We start from the raw sequence: 25,481 nt of genomic DNA, 5'->3' as shown, positions 1-25,481 counted from the left end.
GTGCCACAAAAAAGGTGGCATTTGGGAGTTCACACAACTTATTTTTTATTCCAATCAAGGAGGAGCCAACAAGGCACACTCAAGGTACATATTTAAGATGAAAAGACAAAACTCAGTTAATTGAATGGACCTGAGACAAACAATCTGATTGCAAACATCTGTCAAGAATGGCATCTCATTTTGATGGCTCACATGAGGAAAGCTTATTTCATCTAGGGAACTTGGAAGAATGCCAACCCCACCCCCTCATCTCCCAAGCCATCTGACAACCGTGCAACTTGATATCAGTTAATATTCTCCACCACTTTTCTAACAGCAGCCAACACTGTGACATAACATTTCATCATGCATTACATGTTATACAACTCTTAATATAATTAGTCCTAATATAACGTTATGATTTAGTTTCGGATTGGAAAATTTACAAAGAAAATAGAACAACTGAATATGCAGAGCACCAGATGGTGCTTTTACTTACTCCCACACAAAAGAAATATTTTTATTTGCAATCTTTTGAAAGATGAGATAATTTGGATAACAAGGATCAATGAAGGTGATGCAACAGTTGGCCTTAACAGAAAGAAATTCATAGGCAAATGCTGAAGCATTTGGGATATAAAGCCTGCCAGAGCATTGATAAAAACCCAGAAGTGTGTTACCATGAAAATAAATAGTGTAGGCAATTAACGTACCACATCAGAGATGATATCAAGCAATAGTAATGACAAAAAATAGCTGATCAGCCAAAGGAAACATTTTTACGAAGATATATCCTTATTTATATTTCATTGTGGGATTACATCAGACTTGGAGGCATTTATATTTATGAATGTGATTCCTAATATTTATATGGCATTAATTTTGATTATATTATTTTCAAAATGCATCACAAAAACTATACATCCATTGCTTTTAATACATCCAAATAATTGCATGGGTGCACACGTCTAGCAGTACAGGGTTAACCAGAAAATAAAGACTAAAATGTAGCAGATGATGAAGAATGAGTTACTACTTATATACATTAGTCTTTTGACAGTTTTAGAGAAATCATCAGAACTGTGAAGCATATAACCTTCAACAAAAGAACTCTAACAACACTGAAAATCAGAAGTACATTATAAACAGAACAAATTGCTTGACACTTCCCATCATTAAAACACATTTTCAGTTGCTTGTAAAACTTTTTCAGCCTTTAAACACTTGGGTTGAAATTCTACCATGTGTCTACCTCAGGCTGATTTTTTTGGGAGGTGGGAAGTTTCAGCAATGAATTAAATCAAAACCCTGAGTAGGGCTGGGGAGGGGAGATGGGAGCAGAGAGCTTAGCTAGGTGAACATGAAGGGCATGGGCAAACCAACAATATGCACAGAGTTAATTTTGAATTAATATTAGGTGGTGCCTTCCCACAACAAATATTTTTCTGCCCAAACTTGCCTCGGTTCACGACCAACTCTGTCCTGCTTCATTCATGCATAAGCTGCAAATGCCATTTGTAGGCGACACTTTAAAGAGGGTTTAAAGTGGATTAAATCCCTTTGGCACCACTTTAATGGCACTACTGTTTGTATGAGTTTGCAAATTCGGCAGCATATTGCACATTAATCCAGCCACTGTAGCATATTCGGTGGCGTAATGCGCCTTAAATGACTGTGAGACACAGCAAATAACTTTGGGGTGCTGCAGAATAAAACACCTCCAAGGAGTTTTAGTTTCCTACCCTACAAGCACTGGGCTGCATGCAGCTCAAGGGATCTGCTGGCAGGCAGCCCGGCAATAGCCCAGGAAGGCAGGCTCCACTGGAGGAAAAAAAAAAAAAGCAGTGAGCCTGATCTCCCTCCTCCCTCCCTCCCCCGCCTGCCTGCTTGAGCTGTGTGGGAGTCTGGTACTTCCCTCTGCGGCTGCAGTACACCCTGAGACTGCCCAAGCCAGGTGCCTGCGGGTGGGTGCTGCCTGGGTGAGGGGGGCCCCACTGCCATGGAGGGAAGCACTAGGGATTCTGCCTCCTGCCCAGGGCTCCTCTGAGGCCTCCACCCAGATGGAGCCTTTGGGTGGGTCAGCAGCATCCACACCCCCACCCCCCACAGAAGTTGCCTGGTGGGTCCCCAGCGGCATGGGGGCAGCGGGGTGGCCAGGCGTCCCCTCACCTGTCTCACATGTGCCCAGATTGAGGCCCTGGAGGGGCAGGTGAGAGAACTCCAGACAAGAGGTTAGCAGGCTGTGTGGGATCAGAGCCATTGAGAATGAGATTAATGGGTACTTCCACTCTTTGCAGGATCGTTCAAATGGAGGGATGGCAACACAAAAGGGACCTGACACGGACAGATGGAAGACAGTCACCTCTAGCTCTAGACGACACAGAATTAGAACCCGCGTTGCTGGAACAACTCCTCCAGTGCAGCTGGGGAACTGAACTAGGGCCCTGGCATCACTGGGAGTGAGTGCAGCAACGGAGAGTGCAGCAACAAAGGCTGCACCCACAACTGCCACCAGGCAGGCTGCGAGGCAACAGAGCAACTGGAGGAGAAGACGTTGGGTAATTGTAGTTGGGGACTCCCTACTGAGAGGAATGGAGGGAGACATCTGCCACCCAGATCCTACAGCACGGGAGGTCTGCTGTCTCCCTGGGGCACGGAGGGGATGTCACAGGGAAGATCCCCAGGCTTGTCCAGTCCACAGATTATTACCCCATGCTCCTTATCCATGTGGGAACAAATGACATGGCCAGGAGCAATCCAGACCATGTCATGAGTGACTACAAGGTTCTGGGAGCTGGGCTTAAAGGATTGGGGGCTCAGGTAGTTTTTCCCTCTGTGCTCCCTGTTGCAGGCCATGGTCCAAGGAGGCAAGAATGCACTGATGAGGTGAACCAGCGTCTCTGATGGTGGTGTCACCAAGAAAGCTTCAGCTTCTACAACCATGGAGCCCACTTCAAGGACAGAGGACTCCTGGGGAGAGATGGCATCCATCTCACATGGAAAGGTAAGTCCCTTTTCTCAGCCAGGATGGCCGATCTCTTAGATAGGGCTTTAAACTAAGATAGCAGGGGGATGGAGAAATGCTAACTGGAGCCTACCTGGGGACCAATATATAGGAAAGCTCCATCAACAATGAAACCAAGCAAGCCACTCTTATGGGAGCTCAGAAAACAGCTCCCCTTCAACACAACAGGTGGCCAGTGACCTCAGTAGAAGGACTTAGGTGCCTGTACACCAGTGCCAGAAACATGGGGAACAAGCAGAAGGAAGTAGTCCTCCTGCTTTCCACTGGGCACTATGATCTAGTAGGGATCACAGAGACCTGGTGGTACTCCTCTCATGACTGGAGCGTAGCCATAAAGGGCTAAGTCCTTCACAGAAGGGATCAGGTAGGGAAGAGGTGAGGATGTTGCCCTCTACGTGAAGGAGCAGTACACCTCCCTACAGGCCAATGTTGGCCCCAAAGATGATCAGCTTGAAACCCTCTGTGTCAAACTCTGAGAGAGGTGTGGCGAGAGAAACCTATCCGCAGGTGTATACCATAGGCTGCCTAACCAAGGGGAGGAATTTGATCTAGCATTCACCTGTGAATTAATGGAGGCCGCATGTGCACAGGACATGGTTGTCGTGGGTGACTTCAACTACCCAGACATCTCCTGGGAGGAGTGTTTGGCCAGTTCGGATCAATCATGATCCTTCCTGACCAGCACTGAAGAGCTTTTTTTTGAACCAGGAGGTGCACAGGCCAACTAGAGGCAATGCAGTTCTTGACCTGGTCCTGGCCAAAGTGGATGACCTGGTGACCAACTTAAACATAGAGGTCAGCCTAAGCTATAGTGACCATGAAATCATTATGTTCAAGGTCCATCGCAAAGCTGACAAAACAGATACCAAGCTCAAAGTCTTAGACTTCAAAAACACAAATTGTAATATGCTCAGGTCACTAGTAGAGAATGCCCTGAGGGACCACAGGTAAAGGGAACATGAGGAGAATGGTCGTTCCTTAAGAATACAATCCTTAAGGGTCAGAGAAAATCCATTCCCTTGTGGAGAAAAAATAGCAGAAGGGTCAAAAAACCCTCTTGGCTAAGCAGGGAAGCTGCAGCCCTCCTTCAGAAAAAGAAAGAGGCGTACAAACAATGGAAGCTTGGAATAGCCTCCAAGGAAGACTACTTGACAATGGCCCGCACTTGTAGAAAACAGATTAGGCAAGCTAAGGCAGAAACCAAATGAAAACTAGCTACAAGAACCAAGGACAAGAGGAAGTTCTTTTTTAGCTACATAGGGAGTAAAAGGAAAACTAATTAGAGTGTGGGGCTGCTGCTCTATGCCTCAAAATACCTAGTCACTACCACTCAGGAAGAAACGGAACTCCTAGATGACTACTTTGCCTTGGTCTTTCACAAGACCAAGTGGAACAATATGCCAGGTAGAGCACAGAACAAGCAGGGTGGAATTGACACCATTCCCACCACTGCCATAGAACCGATGTATGATCAATTAAAGAAATTAGATGTATATAAATCAGCAGGACTGGATGAACTGCACCCAAGAGTGCTGCAAGAGTTGGTCAAAGTAATTGCAGAGTCCCTGGCAAAGGTCTTTCAAAAATCACAGGCCTCTGGAGAAATCCCAGAGGACTGGAAGATGGCCAATGTTCTGCCCATCTTCAAAAACAGGAAGTGTGAAGACCCAGGAAACTACAAGCCAATTAGCTTAACTTCTATTCCAGGGAAAATCCTAGAAACAGTCATCAAAGAGGCTATATGTGACAAATTTGCAGAAGGCATGATACTGAATGATAGCCAGCATGGCTTCATTGCGGGCAGGTCTTGTCTGACCAACCTAATTTTTTTCTATGATCAGGTGACTCATCACCTGGATGAGAAAAAAGCAGTTGACATCATATACCTTGACTTCCAGAAAGCCTTTGACCTGGTATCCCATGAGGTACTGATCAGAAAACTGGAAGATATCAGGCTCAACCACAGGACCATCAAGTGGATACAAATGTGGTTGTGGGGTAGGACACAGAGTCCAAATGAATGGACTGGTTTCGTTCTAGTGAGATGTGTGCAGTGGCATAGCTCAGGGGTTGGTACTTGGCCCAGGGCTGTTCAGTATCTTCATCAACAACCTGGATGAGGGAGTGAAAAGCCCATTGGCCAAGTTCACAGATGACACCAAGGTATGGGGTTGTGCAGACCCACCCATAGATAGGATGCACATACAAGCAGACCTAGACAGGCTGGCATGTTGGACAGAATGGAACCAGATGAGGTTCAACATAGAGAAATGCAAAGTGCTGCATCTGGGAAGGAAGAACCCCCAGTACACCTGCGGGCTGGGCATCGCTAACATGACCAGCACCATAAATGAAAAGGGTCTGGGGGTAACAATAGACCCCTGCATGAATATGAGCTGGCAATACCTTCTTCAATACCTTTCTAACCATTAATTCCCCACTCTCCCCACAGACAAGTCACTAGACAATAATTCCATGGTATCCTATATAGGTCTGTGCAAAAGAGATACTTTGATAGAAGAAAAGGCTACCTTAATATCAGTAAACATAGTATAATCTTTGCAAGCTACATTTTCAAAGAATGGAAGCCAGAGAGTTTCGAGACAGGATCTCAGAGCCTACTAAAAGCATGGCTAACTTTCAGGATCCGTATTCATCTCACCTCAGTCATTGTCACTGTAATTCTTGGAGCTACTGAAGTTACACTGGGGATTAGTCTATCTGTACTGGACAGAGGAAGAAATACATTTACACACCCTAGCCTGAATGCTCTATCACTAGAGTAAGCTAGTTTTGCTATAGCAGTAAGAACCTGTAGTAAATGAGCCTTAGTCATGGAAATCTCAGAAGGTTCAATTTAGGTACTGAGCTGAACTCTCTGAACTTGTGGGAGATTCCACCAGGCAGCGTGAATTCTATTATTTCTTTACAATCCCCCTACAACCAATGCACCCTATGGCAAGTCCTACCTGAACACCTTTAAAACAGGGATATTTGCATCAGAAAAAGGCAATGGATTGCTATCTCTTTCAAGCGTTTTTGAAGTGGATTCCTTCTCTCCCCTCTCTACCCCACAGACACTTAGAACAGGAGTGCTCAACTCCCCTCCCATGGGCCAGACACAGCTCCCCAGGGCCCTGAAATTCGGCAGTGGTGGAGTGGTGGCACTACTCCCCTGTTGCCAAATTTCCAGACACATGGAAAGTTGCTAGGCCCTGAGCACTGGATCAGGTATCTGAGCTCAGCATGAAGGCTGGGTAAGAGTGGCACTGGGCCCCATGGCCCCATCCCAGCATTTGGGGATAACAGGGGGTGGTGCTGAGCCCCTGGGGCCCAATCCTGGTGAGAGGGGCTGGTGTTGGCCCTCTGGGGCCCAATCCCAGTGCATGGGGGCAGGAGGAGGTAGTGCTGAGACATCACATCTCATTTTGAGGAAACAAGCCAAAATGGCTTCTCTTAATCTTCCTGACCACAGAGAGGTCAGGGCCACATCACTAAATGCACTTAAAATGTGGGTAGCTCCAAGTTTAAGCAGTAAAGTACATCCTAAGTGCTCTCATATTGGAGCAAAGTTACAATTTTTCATGTGAGGACTATCTCCAGATCATATTAAATGACGTGCTTAGCTACCATTGGACTGCTCCATGGAGATAACATGAGCCAAGTGCAGTCCTCAGCCAGCCAGCTCTGACACCAGCTAGGGACCCCTCTACTGTATCAAGCCTTCAGGTGAGATGAGGAAACCCACAGACGTCAGAGGGATGGATCCTGGATTTTTCACTTGTCAGGTTCCTCCAGGATCAAGTTGAAAGCCAGATGCTCACAGCCCCAGAGGGTCCCAGGACTGGGACAGACAAATCAACTGGTTCCAGATTCTGGTGCAGTGTTAGAGCTAGGACCGGCAATATGTGACCCGTGCATGTTAGAGATCACAGTAAACACTACCATGCCACTATTCAGAACATCATCTAACTTTATTACTGCATAGATTTAACAGGTACTAAGTGTCTTGTGGAACAAGGCTTTACATTCAGCTAGTCAGAGAACTTATCTGACCAGTTGCAGGCCCCAAACACTCCAGTTCCAGATTTGAAGGAGAATCTACTACACTAATTTCCAGTCATTCTAGGGACAGAAACATTTTCATCTAAACTTGGCCAAACATATACAAAGTGACTTTAGCTTTGCAAACCTAAAGCTAGCCAAATGCTGATAGGTCTCTTACAAACATTTTTCTCAGCCTTAACACAGCATGCCATGCTCTTCAGAATGGCAGCCACAAACCAGCAGTACTCTTGATTTGACACAGTCCGTGTAATGAGCCGAGTGGACTGACATCTTCTTTTAGGCAACATAGCAATATTTTTTTATAACGCACCAGAAACAAGGGGAGCCTAAAATCCTCCAAAAGGGCACGTACATAGGTTTTAAATCCCCACCCTTCCACAGTTCACTCCAACACCAAACAACAGTTTCCAGCAATAGTAACATCCTCAATCCAAATGATGCACATGCTGTAAACCTAAGATCATGCTAGGGAACAGGGATTGGGAATCAGTTAGTAGTGTGCATTCAGCTAATCCATCATTTGCATGCTTGCCTATAGTGCTCGTGAGTGGGTTTGAAATTCAACTGGACCATAAAGATGGAGCATGAGTGAACCTGGGGTACTATCTTAATGCACGCAAGTGTATATGGGGTCTCCCTCCAGGTTAGATGCAGTTATTTGTTCTTCTCCCAAAATGCCTTGGCAACAAGGGTTGTAGAACTCCTACTTAAACCTGCCATTTAAGCCTCTTCTACACCTGTTCTAATCACTAAGAGCCAATGTTGAAAGCAGATTGAAGAAAGGAGGAGGAGGTCCTAAGTGCACCCCTTGAAGAGGGAACCGTGGCATTGCTCTCCAAAACTGGAGAGAAGAGTGGGAAGTCTCCTTCTGCTGTTAGCAGAGAAGGAAGAGCTCATCTGCCTTCTGCCTCCTCCCGGCCTCCTACTTAAATCTTTATGGAGGATGACAGCCCAACTGATAATGGAAACATCAGAAGGCATTTAAAACATATTAAAATGTCTGTGGACTGTACAATGAAACATAGTTTAGATACTTCCCTACTCTGAAAACTGTCTCGGCAACCAGAGTTTCACCTTCTTATGATTCTTCCATACCTAAAATGACTGAATGCAGAAACAGTCACAACACACATGGAAAATGGCTGACTAAACAGGCAGATATGTTGCTCCTTTATAAGAAGATGATATTACATGCCATTAAGGGGCTATGTCCAAAATGGCTGGAGACCAGCTTGCGGCAAAAACCAGCAATATTGCACATACACGAGTAATTACTTCTTGAACCAGAACTAATTTTACAAAGAGCTATAGCATTTGTTAACCAAATTGAGTCTGCTATGGCAGATGCTAAAATAATTGCTCAGGGGAATACAGGCCATGTCTAAGTAGTTAATTCATTAGCAACGCAATCTCCAGACTGGCAAAGTTGTGAGCAAGATGACTGTAAAAGAGACAGTTCCTTCATCTAAACCACACGGTGAATTATACCAATTATAGCACTTTCTATTGCATCTCACCCACCCTGCCATACAAAAAACTATGCTTTGGTATCAGAGCTGCCTCTGTTTACCCTTACCACATTACCACATGCAAAGCAACTGTCCAGTCTCATGAGTTCAGACAATCAGGATATTTTACTAATGCATGTTCTAGTTATAAGTTTAGAAATCAGATACATGAAGTCACTGTCCCTGACACAACTATTCTGCAGAAAGACAGGTGAATATTCCAGTATAATTTGGGCAGATACTGGGTTCAATTTTTAAATGAACACAGGGATATTTAGAGGGCATACATACAAGCAGATGGCAAGCCAACATGGCACATGTAGCAAATGCATAAGGTACTCACTCACACTAGCTCATTTCTCCTAAGCAAATTGGTCATCATGTTCTGCACTAACTGAAACTTTTGTGTTGTTGTGGAGAGAAGCTTAAGCAGAAGTCTAAAAATAAAGGCATAGGCTACTGTGGGGACAAACTGCATTGGTGCTTGCAAATCTGGGAGAAGTTAGAGACCTAAGGGCATCAGAAGACTACAATACTGTCTGGAAAGCAAGGCAATGGTCACATTCCTTTAGCCTATGGAAGAGCTGCTTAATCCACAACTGTCCACAAAATCAACTTAAAAAAACACTTCATAAAAGTATAATGGTGGCTCCCCAGTGGTCCTCACTGTCTCACAGCCTGTTCAGGAAGGGATGGTGCCAGCTGGTAAGGTGGATGGGTGGACAGCCAGCAGCTCAGATAGTGGTTGCCCTTCATCCCTCCTCCCCCTGGGGCCTCTCCACCAATCAGCAGTGAAGGGCAGGGCTACCAGGAAATGCCTGAGAAATCAGTTCTTTGTGCCGTGACCAAGCTGTGAAAATGCCTTTGTCTGGCTGTAAATTAAGTAGGTCTCTAGCCAGGATGAAAAGATCATACACCAAATAGGAGTAGCTGGGAATCTGAGAGAAAGGGACAGTTTCAGTGCGTGTTCTCACTTGAAACAAAAATGTTGGAAACGTTCCAGTTTTTCAAACTGGACTGCCCGACTAGCAGGCATAGACTATATCGTAAATATAAAGTCAAAGTATACATGCAGTGGCATTAGCAGATTCAACAGAAAATAACTATAGATTCACATGTGCAGATTCACTCTCTCACAGAATCACTAACAGAAGTTGGCAGGTAGGTGCCCTGTCCTCAGACTGCTTTCTATTACCTTCTGGTAAACCCTGAAACAGCTCTGGTAAGTGCCTCCCACCCTGGTATGCTCCCTCCCTACTTAGCACCTACTCCTACTGGTGCTTGGTTGTATTACAGGAAGGGAAGAAAAGAAAAGACAGGGTAAACTCTCTATATGTTTCCTTGCTTGCATCCTGGCCAGACAATGGGAGTCCAAGAGAAAACAGGATAGGCACTTGCAGTCGACAGAACTATTGATTGCAGACCCCTGAGCATTTAGAAGTAACGTGTCCCTCCCTCACTCTGCAAAGGCTGCCGTACAGTGATCAAAAACTGTGGCGAGCTACCATAATGAGCTGTTTGATATAGCTTGCTTAATTATCTCACATCAAATCAATTTGTGCCCTGCTGCAACTGCGCTCAGAGCGACTTTCTGACACTGCAGATGAACCAAAGGATGTTGCTGCCCTTCATTTAAAGGTAAAAATGTTCCCAGATATGCCATCATGCAAACTCCTCTATGATTCAGACAAAATTATTAGATTGCAATTAAGTCCTTGCCAAAAGAGTCCCTATCAAAATAATCAGCTCCCAGCACAACAAAACTTTTTCAGAGCAAGCCATCCAGAATACCAAAAAGTGCAAATCAACCAGTCCTGCGCACTGCACCAAATCCTCTCTTTCAGCTCCAGGTAGTAGAAAAACAAGGAACGGAAGCATATTCTGTGTTTGGATGGCACCTAGCACAACAGGGTGTGGACACGCCTGCATTTGGATCCCTTTCAAAAGGGGAAAGGGCAGCAGCTGGTCTGTTCCAGTTGTCATGTGTGAATGAGCTGAGGCGTAGCAGAACCACCCCAACTAGAATAAGCAATGTTAAAGTTTGAGGCGCTTGCTACATTTGTATCATCCTTGGCTCATTACAGTTTAACAGCTGCTGCCTTTTGAAATGTGTCCAGTTTTAAAAGGGTTGCAAATGTACGTTTGTCCATACCCTCAAGGTGCTGTCAGGGGACTGGGAGACTGGAAAGACAACATATTTTCACTGCATAATCAGCCTTTACCCTGGTATAAAGGAGAAACAGACACAACCATGTAGAACTGTAGGGCATTTTTACGTGTGCTATGGGATGTGGTGTTGGGCACTTTAATTAGCGAGCTGCACTAATTAAAAGTGCCTGTGCGTCACACGTATCAGTGTCTCCACGCTGAAAAAAATGTGGTGGGGAACTTTGAACTAAAGCTCATCAACCCTGCTTTATTGCAAAGCACCCTGCTGCCATTTTTTCAGCACAGGGATGCATGGGGACGCTGATGCATGTGATGTGGAAGGCTGCTGGAGCGCATTAGTTTCTGTGCCCTGGCAGACTCGATTAATCGAGTGTGCTCCGATCCGCTGGATTTCCAGCATGTCAGAGCAGGCTCTCCACACATCTGTAGGAGCCCCTAGGGTTTGGTGCAACTTATTTCAATTGCCCTGAGGAAAACAGGGGTAAAACAACAGTGTGGGTATCATCTGTCTCAGTCTAATCCCAGGGTAGCCATCTAGCAAGGCAAATAAGCTATTACGTAATCCTCTGTCCTTGTGTAACAGGGCACTGTAAAAGCACACACAGCATGTAGCACCTCAGATAGCTCTATATCTATCTGTCAGCTCCAGATCTTGGTGCAATTTTTAAGCAGTGTACAAAACCAATGTATGTTTCACCAGAGTAAATGTGCTGTCTTATAAGGCCCTGGGGCTCTTAGGCTCTGCTCTACCACAAATATAACAATGAAGCAGCAGCTGCTGAAGATTTCATTGAACTAGGAAATGCAGTATACTGATCAAAGGCATCAGAGTGGAAATCAATTCAGAATATAAAAAAGCAAGATTATAACTTCAAAGCTTTCCTGAATTTTAGCAAACTACTTAGAGGCTGATTCTTGCACAGATTTCCTACCAAAATGCATCTATTTTTGCCTGTATGGTTGGACTGAATGACCTCGAGATCTCTTCCAACCATAATTTTCTATAAGTCTATGAAAGACTTGTATGATCAATTTCAATTCAAAGTTTCTTCCCTCAATCACTTATGATGAGCTTTTTTTAAATATCTATAGTTAGACATACACATATGAACCCTGAGAAAATACAACCTACTCAGGCTAATTTTTTTCTTTTCTGGCTACATTCTACTCAGTAATTTCAACTAATACACATGGAGTTAGGGCATGCATGTTGTAGATCATGCTTTGAAAATTTACTATGTAATGTATTTATTTGTTGCTTTCCCTACAAACAAGAAGTAACAGACCTTACATTACGGTCCTGCAGGCTGGAGGTCTTGCTGGGATTTACAAGAGATGTCTCTTCTTTCCCAGCCTGTTAAAGGAAATGGCCAAAGTTTAGTATAGTGTTGTCATATTTATGATTATACATACATTTACCATAAAAATATTCCTATAACCAGCAAACTACATGCAATTCATGATATGGTTTTGGTACCCAGATTTAAGAAGCAAGATGGTTTTTGTCTTCCATCTCGTTCTACTGTGATTTATTTTAATAGCTGATCAGCTGCATAATATTGTACAGAGAAGCAGGGTTACAAGAATTAATTTTTGGGAGTGTTCCTTTAAATATCTGAGTAGAAGTAGTAAAAATATTAAATGAAAACCTACCAAACGTGTCTTTTTCCACTAAAAAAAGACCAGCTAAACTATTTCCTACAGCTTTCTGCCTTCATAGCCACAGCCACTCACCTTATTAAATCTTATAATCCTTCATTCAACCACTGAAAGAAAAAATCAATAGCAAAAGCAATATTTCTACATAGAATCAATCTGGCCATCTAGTCAGCAGAATGGCTTCTAAACTAGCATTTTTTTTCACAGTCTCTCCTGTGTACAAAAACTTGAAATACTGCTAAAAATGCTTAAATGAAGTTTTCCATAAGAAACAGCACAACACAGCACCTAATTTAAGCAGACTCTGATACATAACTACTCTAGAATCTGCATTTAGGATTTCACTACCCCCATGCAAACACCAACTAGACCAGTAACACCAGTGAAACTCTGGCACCTTTCTGCAAATGTTGGCTAGACCAGAGTACCCCATGTCAGTAATGGATTATAGGCTGTGACTTCTTTTGTTTTCACTAAATAGAGGGAGCATAGTTGACCCAGGAATACAATATGTTAATTTTTCTTCGTTTATTAAAATGGAAAACAACAAAACCAAACATCTAGATATATCTTTCATATTGGAAGCGGTTTATAAACCTACAGTTAGCTTAAGATTGCATTTAGGAATACTTGGAGAAAGTAGCTATGAAACGAAGGGTGCTGCTTGTTGACCTCTGGGGCAGAGAAAAGGGTTTTTTTGGCTTTCAAATTACAATATCTAAGGAGGATGCATTTAAAGAATAACACAGGAGGATGTACCTATTCCAGAAAATGTTGAGACTAAAATGTTCACTATTTTTAAAAGAGGAAAGAGAGACAACATCTGCTAATATTAAGCTTTTTAAATTAATGCTAATATAAATAATGTAATTTTAAAAGGAACTAGATAGAGCACTCTCCGAATTATTATGTTAGAAATTAATACATCTGGGGAAATTTGGAAAATTCCAATATTTAAAAATGGTAAAGTGATGACCCAGGGGTCCATAGACCAATTAACCTCATGTCAGTTCTAGGCAAAATAATGGAACAGTTCATTTGGGACCCAATCAACAAAGAATTAGAGGTTAAAAACATAATGAAGGCTTATCATCATAGTTTCATAGAAAGTAGGTTTTGTCAGACAATCTAGTTATCTTTCTGTAATAGGATTGTTCTTCTTTGTGATAGAGTATACTTTGATTTCTCCTAGGCATTTGGGAAAAATGCCTGAGACTTCCTGCCCCACCAACTTTATATGGATTTAACTTGCCACACATCGGATGGAATAAAAACTAGCTTAGTGACAGGTCTCAAAGAAAAATTGTTCTTCAGGAGATATCAGTAAGTGGCTCCCACAGCAATCAATTCTTGACACAACACTAGTGTTTTGGCAATGATCTAGATAGTAACATAAAACCTTTGCTGATTAATTTTGTAGATAACACAAGTTTAACAGGCTAGTAAAAGGAGACAGGATACTCTGACATAGTGAAGACTCACCTAGTTCTATGGTCATAATAATAATAAACGTGTTTTAATTTCTAGGAATAAAAAAATACAATTTACACACACAGTATGGGAATTCTCATCTTGGAAAGCAATGACTCAGAAAGGGCCTGAGAGGTCATCATAGATAGATAATCAGTGAAATGTTGAGACTAAAACAGCTAAAGTGAGGATCTTTGAAGGCATAAAAGGGAAAGTATCTTTGGACAGGTCAGACACCTGGCCATAGACAGTTGAGAAGCCTAGTCCAAAGTTTGTATATTCACAGGCTAGCTCTTATAATGTAATCTGTGTGGAGAAGGGGGGGGTGGTGATGGTGGGGAAGGCAGGTGGCTCATGTAGGTGCATTATATAGTCAGTATTCCCTTGCTCTGTGATGATTATGGAACCTTGTGATACTTCACACACAGCTGCTGTATTTCTGAATGCTGGAAATGTGAATTTTTCAGAATAGAATATTTATCATTAAATAAGGGATAATCTAGGAATAGCTATGTCTTTGCAATTGAATAGGTATTTCCCATGCTTCTGGGCTTTGCTGGTTGCCCCATGGGGCTGAGACCATTTTTTTCCCTCTCTTGTTGCTAAATGTGTCAGGTTTTGTTTTTTTGCCCCCGCACCTTCCTCAGAAGCACTGGGTGTTGGCTGCAACCAAGGCTGGGAATTTTGACTGGGGTGTGCCAATGCACCTGCTGTGACTAAAATGTGGTGGTTCCTGGCTAGAGTCTTGCCCTTCTGCTCAGGATCAGACCAATCCCAACATTTGGAATCAGGAAGAAATTTTGCCCCATGGTCATACTGGTACAGACTGTGGGGGGTTTTGTCTTCCTCTGAGCAGGAGATGGCCTTCTTCCTTGGATCTCTCAAGTGTAACTTAACAATCCATGCAGCAGCAGGGCACTGACCAGCTTTACCTATAGCAGGCCTTGTGGTTGTGTGTTAGAATTGACTGCATTATTTTAGTAATAGGTTAGACAAGAATTTGCATGGGACCATTTACATAGGATCCTGTCTCAGACAGGGGGTTGGATTACATAAGTGAGCACCAACCTTTTTGACAGGCATGCAGCAAATTAGCCCTGCGTCCTTCTTGAGTGACACTCCAATCCATTTTCCTTACCTGATCTGCTGCTCAGTTTTTTCTGCTCCCTGATCAGGCTGCTGCTTTGCTTTCTGCTCTATCTGCTATCATGCTGCCTGTCCCCTCCCCAATCTGCTGTGTGCCACACATAAAGGCCATACCACTTGTGGCACCCATGTTGCACGTTAGCCACCCCTGGATTAGAGGCGCTCCAGAGGTCCCTTTCAGCCCTACTTTCCTATGGCTCTATGATTATTTTAATTTCTTACTATTTGTCAAACTGACTCATTTTAAAAACTATGAATTTTGCTTTATTCCATTTTTAACCTTTTTAAACTGAAGTGATCTGAATGTTAAGATTCACTCAAAGAACTAAACAGTAGAGAACTGAGAATGGAAGATCAGAAAATTAAAGAAGTCAGCAATTGTAACTGCAAATGACATTATTAGAAATCTCTGTCGTTCGGTACAATGAAGTGAGTGCATCATTAGTTAGCTAAGAGCACAACTGTCCCTAAGAATTAACCCTTAGTTTCTTTCCAGATCTGTTACTTTCAAGTCCCAAATTCATGCTGCTAACCCAGGCACTGACCTATTCCAAAACATGGAACCAACTCACTATCGGGTTCAGGAAGGTGGTATGTTCTTAAACATTGTATTCTTTCCTCATTATTTGCAGAATATAAAATGACACTTTAAGCCAGAACAGTGGGTATTGTAGATGAGGAGGCACAGAGAGAGACTCTCGCTGGAAACTGCATTTCTGCAAAGAGAAACCAGAAACAGGGGTGCTCTTTCTTTTGTGGAATCCAAATATTAAGACACCCAACATGGCAGCAGACTTGGCATTGTTTTCTCCTAACTCTGCAATTCTTTCCGACTCACCAGCCAACAACTTCCTCAGCAGGACTAAAAGATCTGACCCACAACCAAGAAATAACGTTCTATATATTTGGTAAAACCCCAGAGGAAAGCCTGGATTGCTGAGCTCCTTGAAGAAATGCAGGTAGTAGGATCAAGATCTAGCTTTCTACTCGGAGACCTCAGCATTCTCTAAAGAGGGAGGGTGAAGTTTTACATTACACTTAGACTATACTAAGGGCACTTAGGATGTGAACATTCAAATATTAAAGGAAAGTACTCTCGGAGTGTCTCAAAGTTATTTGAGACACTTCAGGTGAAGGTTAACTTTGGGCCATGCGACCTAGCTCATGTTAGGGTAACTTCAGTCTGTTCCATTAAGATAAAACGAGCAATTTGCAGTCTTCCAGAATCCCAGGATGCATCATTCCCAACTGCCCCATTCTCCCCCCCCACTCGCAGCCTCCCAAAGCATGGATAGAGCCCAGGTATCCTCAACAGCCCTCTAGTGGCAAGTCAAAGCTGTGTAGACAAGAAGTGGTATCAACCCTTAACATGAGACTTCTCACAGTACAGTCTACCTTTAACTCTGCTTAATATTCCAGAGTAAGTCCAGTCTAAGTCTAATGTGTACCTTCACCCAGAGTTTCTCTAGTACCATTCAGTACTTGTAGGGAATTTATATCAGCAAGTAGCCATGGGCAGCTGAAAGCTACTCCTCCAAAGCCTGGCATTTGTATAATAATGATATATGAAGACAGAATTCAAATGACATGTGGCTACTCAGCAGATTTCCTCTGCTGAGGCATATTCTCTTTTCCTAGGAATCAGTCATGATATAAAAAGATTAGTTTTGATGCCTGGGAGGCAGGGTAGACCATATGGTACTTAGGCTTCTTTCATATGTGGTCACATACTAAGTTATTACCAAACAGGAAATAGCTTGCTGCCAAATTACAGAACAGAGAACCCAGAAATAAAGAATGCACACAGCATAAGCAAGCTGCCTACATTTTGCAGAGTTCTTTTCTTCTAAGGCAGCAGACGTTTAAGTTTTGAGAGATACTGAAACCCCAGATAAATCTTCTGCTGGGATTTATGAAGTGTGTGCGCAATTCATAAGGCTCTTGGCTATGTATACAGAGCACAGCACCACAGGGCATCCGGAAAAAAAATGATGGCTGGGCTGCATTTCAGTCAGGAAAGCCAAGGAGGAGATGGAAAATGTTTTCTGAACCAGCCTGTCAGTTCAGGAATGAGATCATGACACCTTGTAGCTGAAGAGGTTGCCTGGTGAACTGAGTCTTTGTAACCTTGATCTTCCTTGTTATGCTGGCTATGTCCAGAGAAGTATCAAAAAAGGCTGCAAAAAGATTTTGTTATGCTTTTGTTATACTATCCATCCACTTGCTAGATGGCTTGATCTTGATGAATAAAGGTCACAAAGCCAAGAGAAGGATCAGGTAAGGTTCCTTCCCTAGGTGTGATGCATTCAGCACTTCCTCCCCTTGGCTCCTGAACACAGACTAGGACTACAGGATAGTACACTCAGTAGGCTGACACTGCACAGCACATGCCATGCTCTTCAGAACTCAAGCAAGAGACTCAGCCACTCACAGCACTGTGAGCTGTGGGTCCAGCATCCTAAACAAAGGGTGCTCTTCATGCTTACAACACCTGAATGACATCTTTTCTCTCTCATGACAGTTAGTATGATCATACCAACTCTGCACAAGGAACATCTGCACTCAGAAAAGAAGTCAATTGAAGTATCTGATCCCAGGGTGTGGGCTACATGGTAAATCCATGGTAAAGCCACATCTTGAAACCTGAATGTAGCTCTGGATATAGCAGAACCAGAAAAGATACAGGGAAGGGTACTCAGGATGATCAGGGACGTGAAGAGTCTTCCAGCTAAGGAGACACAGAATAGGCTAAGATTTTTTCATCTGGGAGAAAAGACAACTGACAGGGAATAGGAGAAAGATTGATAAAATAATGAATGGTGCGGAGAAAGTAAATAGGGATTTAATTAATTGCCATCTCTCAAAATATTAGAACTAGGGGTAAAAGAAAAGGATTAGGAAGTAGATTTAAAACTAACAAAAGGAAGTCCCGTTCCCCACCCCCCACTACACAGCATGTGACTAACTTTGGGAACTCATTGCCACAGGATGTTGCAGAGGCTGCCAGTTTAACCAAAAAGAAGACTAGACAAATTAATGGAGAATAGGTCCATCACTGGGTATTAAATACAATAGTATGGCTGCAGCCTTCAAATTAGGATACCCTAGGCCTCTAAATATGGGGGGTGGAGTGGGAAGAGGGGCAGGGGACACAATCTAAAATGCACCAGCTGCTACTTCTAGATGATCCTCAAGGACAGCCCTGCATAATACTTTTCCCTTCAGCTTTCACCCTGTGCTACTGTGAGATACAGGATAACTGGTAGATGGACCTATGTTCTGATTCTGTATGACATTTCTTAGGCCCCTGGCACATGTTACACCAAAGACATGATTAGCCAGTTAATTAAACATGAGTAATAACTTTGTGGCTGATTCCTATTGCTCCATTAGCTGAATGCATGGCAGGATAAGGCTTCCAGCTGCAGGGGCACACACCACCCTGTTAACTTCCAGCCATGAGAGCTTGCTATTTGCTGGTGCAAGGGGAGCCTAGGATCAGGAAAAAGTTGACCCCTGAGGTGCGCCAGCTGATAGGAGAAGCAGCAGCCTTTGAACTAAAAGCTGCAGTAAACAACTGAGTGACTTGCCCTTATTTTGGCAACTCCCTGCAAATTGAGCATGTTCTGAAACAGCTGAGTATGAACAAGCTGGGTTCCAATATAAATCTGAATAAACCTGTTGTCATCATCTTTTCTTCCCGTTTTTGCTTTGTTTCTTTTTCTTAGAGCAGTGCTCTTAAAGCTCGTATGATTTGAGTGCTCTGTCACCCTCTCTCCTCCCCCCCTCCCCTCCTCCCCCCCGGAGAAAAGTCTCGGGAGGGCTTACAATAAACCCAGATAAATTATAAAAAAAATAGAAAGATGACTTTATTTTTAATATTTTATAAGTAAAAAAGCAACTCCCCAAACAATGCCCCCCAACTTAAACCCTGCTAAAGCTGCTAAAAACGTACACAAATTAAAGGTCTTACAATGTTTCAAGATGTCCAGGCTTGGGCTCTAACAGGCCTCAAGGGAAAGGTAATTCCAAAGCTGAGGAGCAGCTACTGAGAATGACCTCCTGTGCTGTTTCACTGAAGGAACTTGGTGTGCAAACTGCAGGAGGTTGTGCCCAGTTGACCTTAGGGATCACAATGCAAAATAAGGTAGAAGGTGGTCCCTTAGGCATGTAGGGTCCAGGCCAGTTAGGGATTTATAGGTCAAAACCAGCACAGTGAATTGCACCCTGAAAACTACTGGAAGCCAGTGCAGACTCTGGAGCACAGGAGTTAAGTGCTCCTAGTGACCCATCCGTCTTAGAAGCAGGCTGCATACAACAGTCTGCACCAGCTGCTGCTTCCAGATGATCTTCAAGGGCAGCCCTGCATAGAGCAAATAATAATTGCTGCATTGCATCTATTAAGGACCCCCAGTCACAGGTTGAAAACCCATACTTATATTCCTCTGGCTTCCTTTAATTTCCAGTTTGCTCACATTTAAAATTAAACAAACCTGTTTCCTTTCAGAGAGAACGCAAGAAATTGGGATTATAGCCATTTAACATGCCATTGTTGTGAAGAATTAAAACCGATGTGATGTTGTGCTCATTGTAGTTGCAGTCAAGTGTTCCATAAAAAATGCTTCTTTTTACTTTTCTTAAAATTTTGAACAATTTTATTGCTAATCCAAGGAGGTGACTAACAGCACGATGTTTCAGCACAGCTTCATGTAAACAGCAGCAGTATAAACTTCTTTCTCCACAGACAGAACTCAACCTGAGCACTTCCACCTTGACCTGTTAGACTCCTACCACAGCAATTTTAAGATACCAGCTTGTGCAGTGGTTTTGTGATACACGGGCAAAGGGGCCAGGAAGAAATCAGCAAAATATAATCCATGATGGAGGATAGGCTAATATGCTTGAGATTTTGATCAGTTCAAGCTATTTGAGCAACCATCTAGCCAAAGACAAGAGCTCCCCTAGGCAATGAGAAGGATTTGTTCAAACCCTGTTATCTTTCACATAAGATTATAAAACCTCATGTGTCTTTTATAAGCCAAACTCATTTTCCCTGGCCTGATTAGGATTTGGTTCTTCCATGAGAGAATAAAGCACTTAAGACTTGTATTATATAAATAACAATCTAACATTTTTTCTTGACTTCAGCCTGTGGGGAAGAACTTGGAAAACACATTCACTAACTTCTGCAGGCACTGTATTTTTAAGAGGTTTTATAAATTACTGACAGCTGGATTCAAGTAGTAATGATGAAAAGGCAAAGAACCACTAGAGCTGTATCTAGTAAAGGCTGTAGCATGAGTCACATTGCTTGTGCTCCCTGGCTATGATAAATAATACATGGATCCAACGTTCATTTGCATTTAGAGGTTTGTTTTGTATTTGCGGCAAACTGAACAAAACCTAATATGGCATTTTATCAATACCAATTCTGAGATGCAATTCCAGTGGCATAGCCTAATCCAGCAATTCAAAAAAACTAGACAGGGCAAGTAAAGGTCACATATTAGCATGCCCCAAGTCATGCATCTCAAAGTGCAGCTGTATTGTGGGTATGTGGGGGTTTATATAGTATGTGAGAAAGAAGTGGAGGAAAATAAGGGAACATGTAAATCTGCAGTAGCTTAAAAATGTTGCATATGTACAAAAGGTTATCAGGTAGAACAGTTTAGTACTAGCCAGAAAAATAGAGGGCACTGTCCAAAGCACAGAGTTGCAGGGCAAGGTTGAGTAGAGACTGTGGCACATGGGCCAAGGTGTTTCTGGTGCTCCGTGGGAATGATCCAGTATACTTAAGGTCTAAGGCATGAACTGGCAGAGCTGTAGTTCTCTGTGTCTGAGAGTAGCAAGAAAAAAAACCCACCAGAGAAAAAGAAGCATAAAAGCCTGAGACAGCCCAGACAAGTCCTGGGAATACAGCCCTCAGAAAAACCCTGCCCAGTATTACAGTTGACTGGAAAGGGTTTGGGACTGTGAATAAAGAAACTCTCCTGCTCTCATTCCTACTCTGCTCAGGGACAGGACTTTGACAGAAATACCTGACTTCTCCCATTGATTTCTCCTCCTCCCAGAAACAGTCCACATCATCTGAAATTTGGCAAACTACTCAGTCAAGAAATCCTCACATTCAGCTCCCTGTAATGTCATTGCAATGTCTGTTGAGGGATGAGATTGGCCATTGCTGTCCTCAAACACACTGGAACAAAATAGTACTGATATTCACTGTATAATCTATTCTCCTAGGGAAAAGATATCGCATTCAACCCTAGTGTGACTTCAGAGACTTCAGGGGTTCCAAGCAATTGGCTGGCCCTTGTGGGAAGAGGATCAGAAGTGAAAACTACTGGGAGAAAATAAGCACCTGTTTTAAAAGACCAACTAGAGAAGGACAGGACACATCTTTCCAACCAAGACAAGAACATCTTGTTAAGGTATCTATAAATTTGCATAACAGTCTGTGCTTAACTCTGAGGATAATTAGGATTTACCCTGAACTAAAATAGGTAGAAATAGCAAATCAGTTTCTGCTAATATCCTTTCTTCCATCAGTTGGGCCATGAAAACTGCTCAACAAAAGGGACTCATTATGGGACTGACAAGTCCTATGATCAGTTGCCCCATATCAACACTTATTCATGTGAACTGTAACTGGTTTTAAATGCTAGGGAGAGCTGGTCTTTTGTATCCTTCATTGCTGGTTTAGCCTCCTTACTCTCAAAGGAGCATTCTGAAAAGAAAAAAAAAAAGAGCATGTCAGTAGCTTCCCAGTGCTTGCAGCTCCCCTGGTGCTTAATTATGTGGGAACTGTGACATGTAGCCTGTCAGCTAGAAAGCGTTGGATCCCTATGGTGCAGTTTGAAAGAGTTGTTGTGAAATATTGCTAGTTTGCTATAGAAATACAGACACTGTGCTGGGCAATTGGTCTGGCCTTCAACAATGTGTGGGTTCACCATGTTTTTTACCTAGCATCTCAGTTACTATGTACATCTGCATGCACTTACATAACCTACATTTCTTGTGGCTTGGTCCTCCAACTAACTTTACTGCACAGACATCTCTCTTTTCACTAAATATATAAATTCACTCATGTTAGTTTCCTGCTGCTCTCTAACTCTAAAATATATGCAGGACTGAGTAATCTTCACCACAGAAAGAGGGATATGAGATCTCTAATTCAGTGCCATGGCTATGAGGAAGGATGAAGCAGCACTATACAGGAAAGTAATAAGAAGCTCTTCAGCATGATTCCAAACGGAAATTGAGTGCAAACCTCACCTTTAAGGTCCTGTTTTGGAATACACTACAATTTTCCTTACTTCTTACCTTTGACGTTGCAGTGCTTAGAATTGTGTTTTGAGGGTACTGCAGCACTCTTGAACAATAATTAAAAAAAAAAATCAGTATTTTCACCTCCAAACATTCTTCTCTCTCTTTTTTTTATTTCACATCCATTCTTGCCATTGTCAGAAACTATACCATTGGCTAACAAACAGGTTCTTGTTATGCAGACAAAAAACAGGTTTTTAAAAAGTTTCTGAAAGTTTTTTTTTTAAAGTTTCTAAAAGGCAATTTTTTAAAGGTATTCCCTGTACAGCAATTCTGGCTGCATTAGTTCATCTCTTTTCCTAGTGCTTGTGCCACAAGTATCCAGCCAAGTTTTCTTAGGGAAGCTATATCAATGGGGAACTTACAAGGGTAAAAACCTTTTAGGACTTTGAACAAAAAGAAAAAGAAAAAACAAAACTTCTGATAGGTATCAATCTTGGATATTTAAAAATATTTCGTTTTGGATAAATAAGCATGAGAGAGAGAGAGCGTGCGCGAGCATGTATTTGTGTGTGTAAAACAGATAAGCTTGCTGTTCTTTCTACTTCTGAGAAATTTGCTTCTCACATGTGTGTGATGCCATGAAATACATAGTGAAAAGAGGCATGTGCTGTAGGTAATAGAAAACAGGCTGTGGCCCCTTAGAAGTTAGTATAAGATTCTGCATAATTCCTTAACTGTATTCTGTCCTTCACATATATGTTATTTAATCCCAACAATCTTGCAGCTAAAATAAGAGAAGACACTGTACACACTGAGCTCAACTAATAAGGCAAGAAGGGCACTGGGAGCTGCCCAGAGTAATCTGCAATAAAGAAGGGATCATTATTTCCTTGCCTTCCTTTCCAAAGGTCTGTAGGAAGTGCAGTGTTGGTTTCCACCAGCTTTAGTTATAGGAGTGATGAAGAAGGGAACTTTTGCTGACAACAGCATTAGGCTAAGTAGCACATTGGGCATTCTATGCTTTTCTCTAGAGTCAGCGACTCTACCCTCCTGAACATATTTTCCTCCCCGTTTTCGCCTTGGGAGAAAAGCATCACTTGTTCTTGCTCTCCCATTCCTCTCACCTGCTTACATAGACAGATGCAAGGAGCAAGCAACAAGCAGCTGTGTTCCCTTCTTCCAGCAATAGAACAAAAGACCATTTGGATTCTCAGTCACCCTGGAGTGCTGTAAGGGTGCCCTGGAACAGTGTGCAATATTAGCACTGTTAGTGGGCAAACACCTACACATGATTCACAAGACAACCCAGGCATGCCAAATAGGAATTCACAGTGTCAAGACCTGCTGTGGTCTTTCTGAGTTCTTTGCAACAGAAAATTTGCTTTATTATTTTTCCATAGGCAAAAAAAAAGTGGAAGCTAAAAGGTGGCATTTCCTGGGGGGAGGGCTTTGAGCCTAATGAGGCTGAGAACCTGGGATTGACTCAGATGAGTGGGGAACAAAGTGGATGAATAAATAGGGCAGATTTATTGTACCCTCCAGGAACACCTTCTGACCCCATCCATAGCCAGATTCCTAGTGCTGGGGGATTAATTTCGTCCCAGCTCTGCCTAAACTGACTGCTTTAGTCAGTCCTTTGTTGCTGCATTACTATAGAGCTTTGCACAGCATGGTCCATAAGTTAGTTATTTTCACAATATTTCTAGATGGCCAGGGAGTGTAATTGTCCTCATTCTATGGAGGAGCTTAGGAGTAGAGAGATTTACCCTAGGTAAACCAGGAAGCGTACAATGGAGATGGGAATTAAACCTGGGATTCTTAAAACTGAGGCAACACCCAAACTGTCAGAGCATTGTTCTTATGCAGTCATTGCTATATATATTTTTTCAGCAACATGCACTGCTGCTGTTGCACTATCAAGATTCATGTCCCCCTACAAGTTTATAATATCATAAGGAGATGCCTTATGGGGCCCAGAAGAACCATGACTGCATATGCAAATCACCATGACTGCAAATCACCCTGGCTAAGCTTTAGGAAAAATACGGATACACTGGGGAGAGGAGATCCCTAGCACATTCACTTTTCTTCTCTGACACCTATTTATAATTTACAGGATAACTACAGCAAAGGAACATAATTATTATATACATGGAAAAAACAGCTCAGGAGGCTGTAACTTGGAAAGCTTCACAGTAAAGAATGCAGTCCTTAATAATGCTGTGCTAGTCAAGAGGCAGCACACAACGTTTGCACGTGCATAACTACTACTGAATATAATTGTAAGAATCATGGGAGAAAATACAAGGAATATAGTGTGACATGCTTGGGCAAGAGACGTAGAAAGGCTGAATGCAAATACAAAAATGGAGGGCAAGGAACTAGGTGTTTCAAACAGGAAATGAGCAATACAGCACTGCTGACACAACATCAGATTCAGTGGGAGAGGTGAATGCTTTTTAAAAAATTATAAAAAATTACAATGCCTGTTACTGAAATCTCAAGCATATAGAATAACCAGAATTTAACTATCTTAAACTGCCATGGTTGCAATTACACTAGTTGCAGTTTAACTGCAGTGAAAGCTCTTCCAGGGAACAATGAGATCTAGAAAGCTGATTGTTGTAAGAAAATTCTTTGAAGGGTAAGTTGACTTAACAGGTTATTGTAAAACGATACAAAGCAGTGGCATTTTCTCCATGATCTGTATGCAACAAAGATTAAATACATAACTAATTGTTAATGACAAGATTCATTACCAATCTCCTTCTCTCCCCTTTCTGTTGTTCCCATGGAGTTTTATTCTATTACTCTTATGAAGAGCAACATTATCTTTATTCTACTAACTATATTTCTGGTGAACTCCGTAAGAATCTCTTAAATTTCATAAAGGTTTACCTTCCATGGGACATTATGTAATCTATTCTACTGTGCCATATATCAATTCACCTGTCTAACACAGCTTCTTTCTCTGCATTGTGGGTGTGTACAGAGGTTGCTTTTTTGCCATTTAAAGCACTTTTTTGCCTTGACTTAACAGAAGCGCATGGCTTTATAGCACTTTAAAAATGGGTACAGTGATTTAGAGGTGCAGATAGAAGTGCAGATCCCAGATGTAACTCAGAACAATTTTTGCAAAGCAGTCTGAGTTACAACGTTATTCCAGACCAAACAGAAGTTCACTGTTG

The 25,481-nt window shown here is 42.5% G+C and overlaps 1 protein-coding gene across 3 annotated transcripts in view; it reads right to left on the bottom strand.

The window, feature by feature from the left end:
* Positions 1-25,481, bottom strand: part of EPB41L4B (erythrocyte membrane protein band 4.1 like 4B) — a 293,968-nt gene that overhangs the window by 68,439 nt on the left and 200,048 nt on the right. For all 3 annotated transcript variants that reach the window (XM_019540677.1, XM_019540686.1, XM_019540694.1), the window contains exon 19: positions 12,036-12,103. In XM_019540677.1, the coding sequence (XP_019396222.1) occupies positions 12,036-12,103 (68 nt within the window). The remainder of the gene's footprint in view (positions 1-12,035; positions 12,104-25,481) is intronic.

Source organism: Crocodylus porosus, unplaced genomic scaffold (assembly GCF_001723895.1).
Source record: "Crocodylus porosus isolate Cpor-Errol unplaced genomic scaffold, CroPor_comp1, whole genome shotgun sequence".
In the NCBI taxonomy this organism is placed as follows: Eukaryota; Metazoa; Chordata; order Crocodylia; family Crocodylidae; genus Crocodylus; species Crocodylus porosus.
Note: the sequence above shows the minus strand (reverse complement) of the source record. Positions and strands in the feature narration are given on the sequence as shown.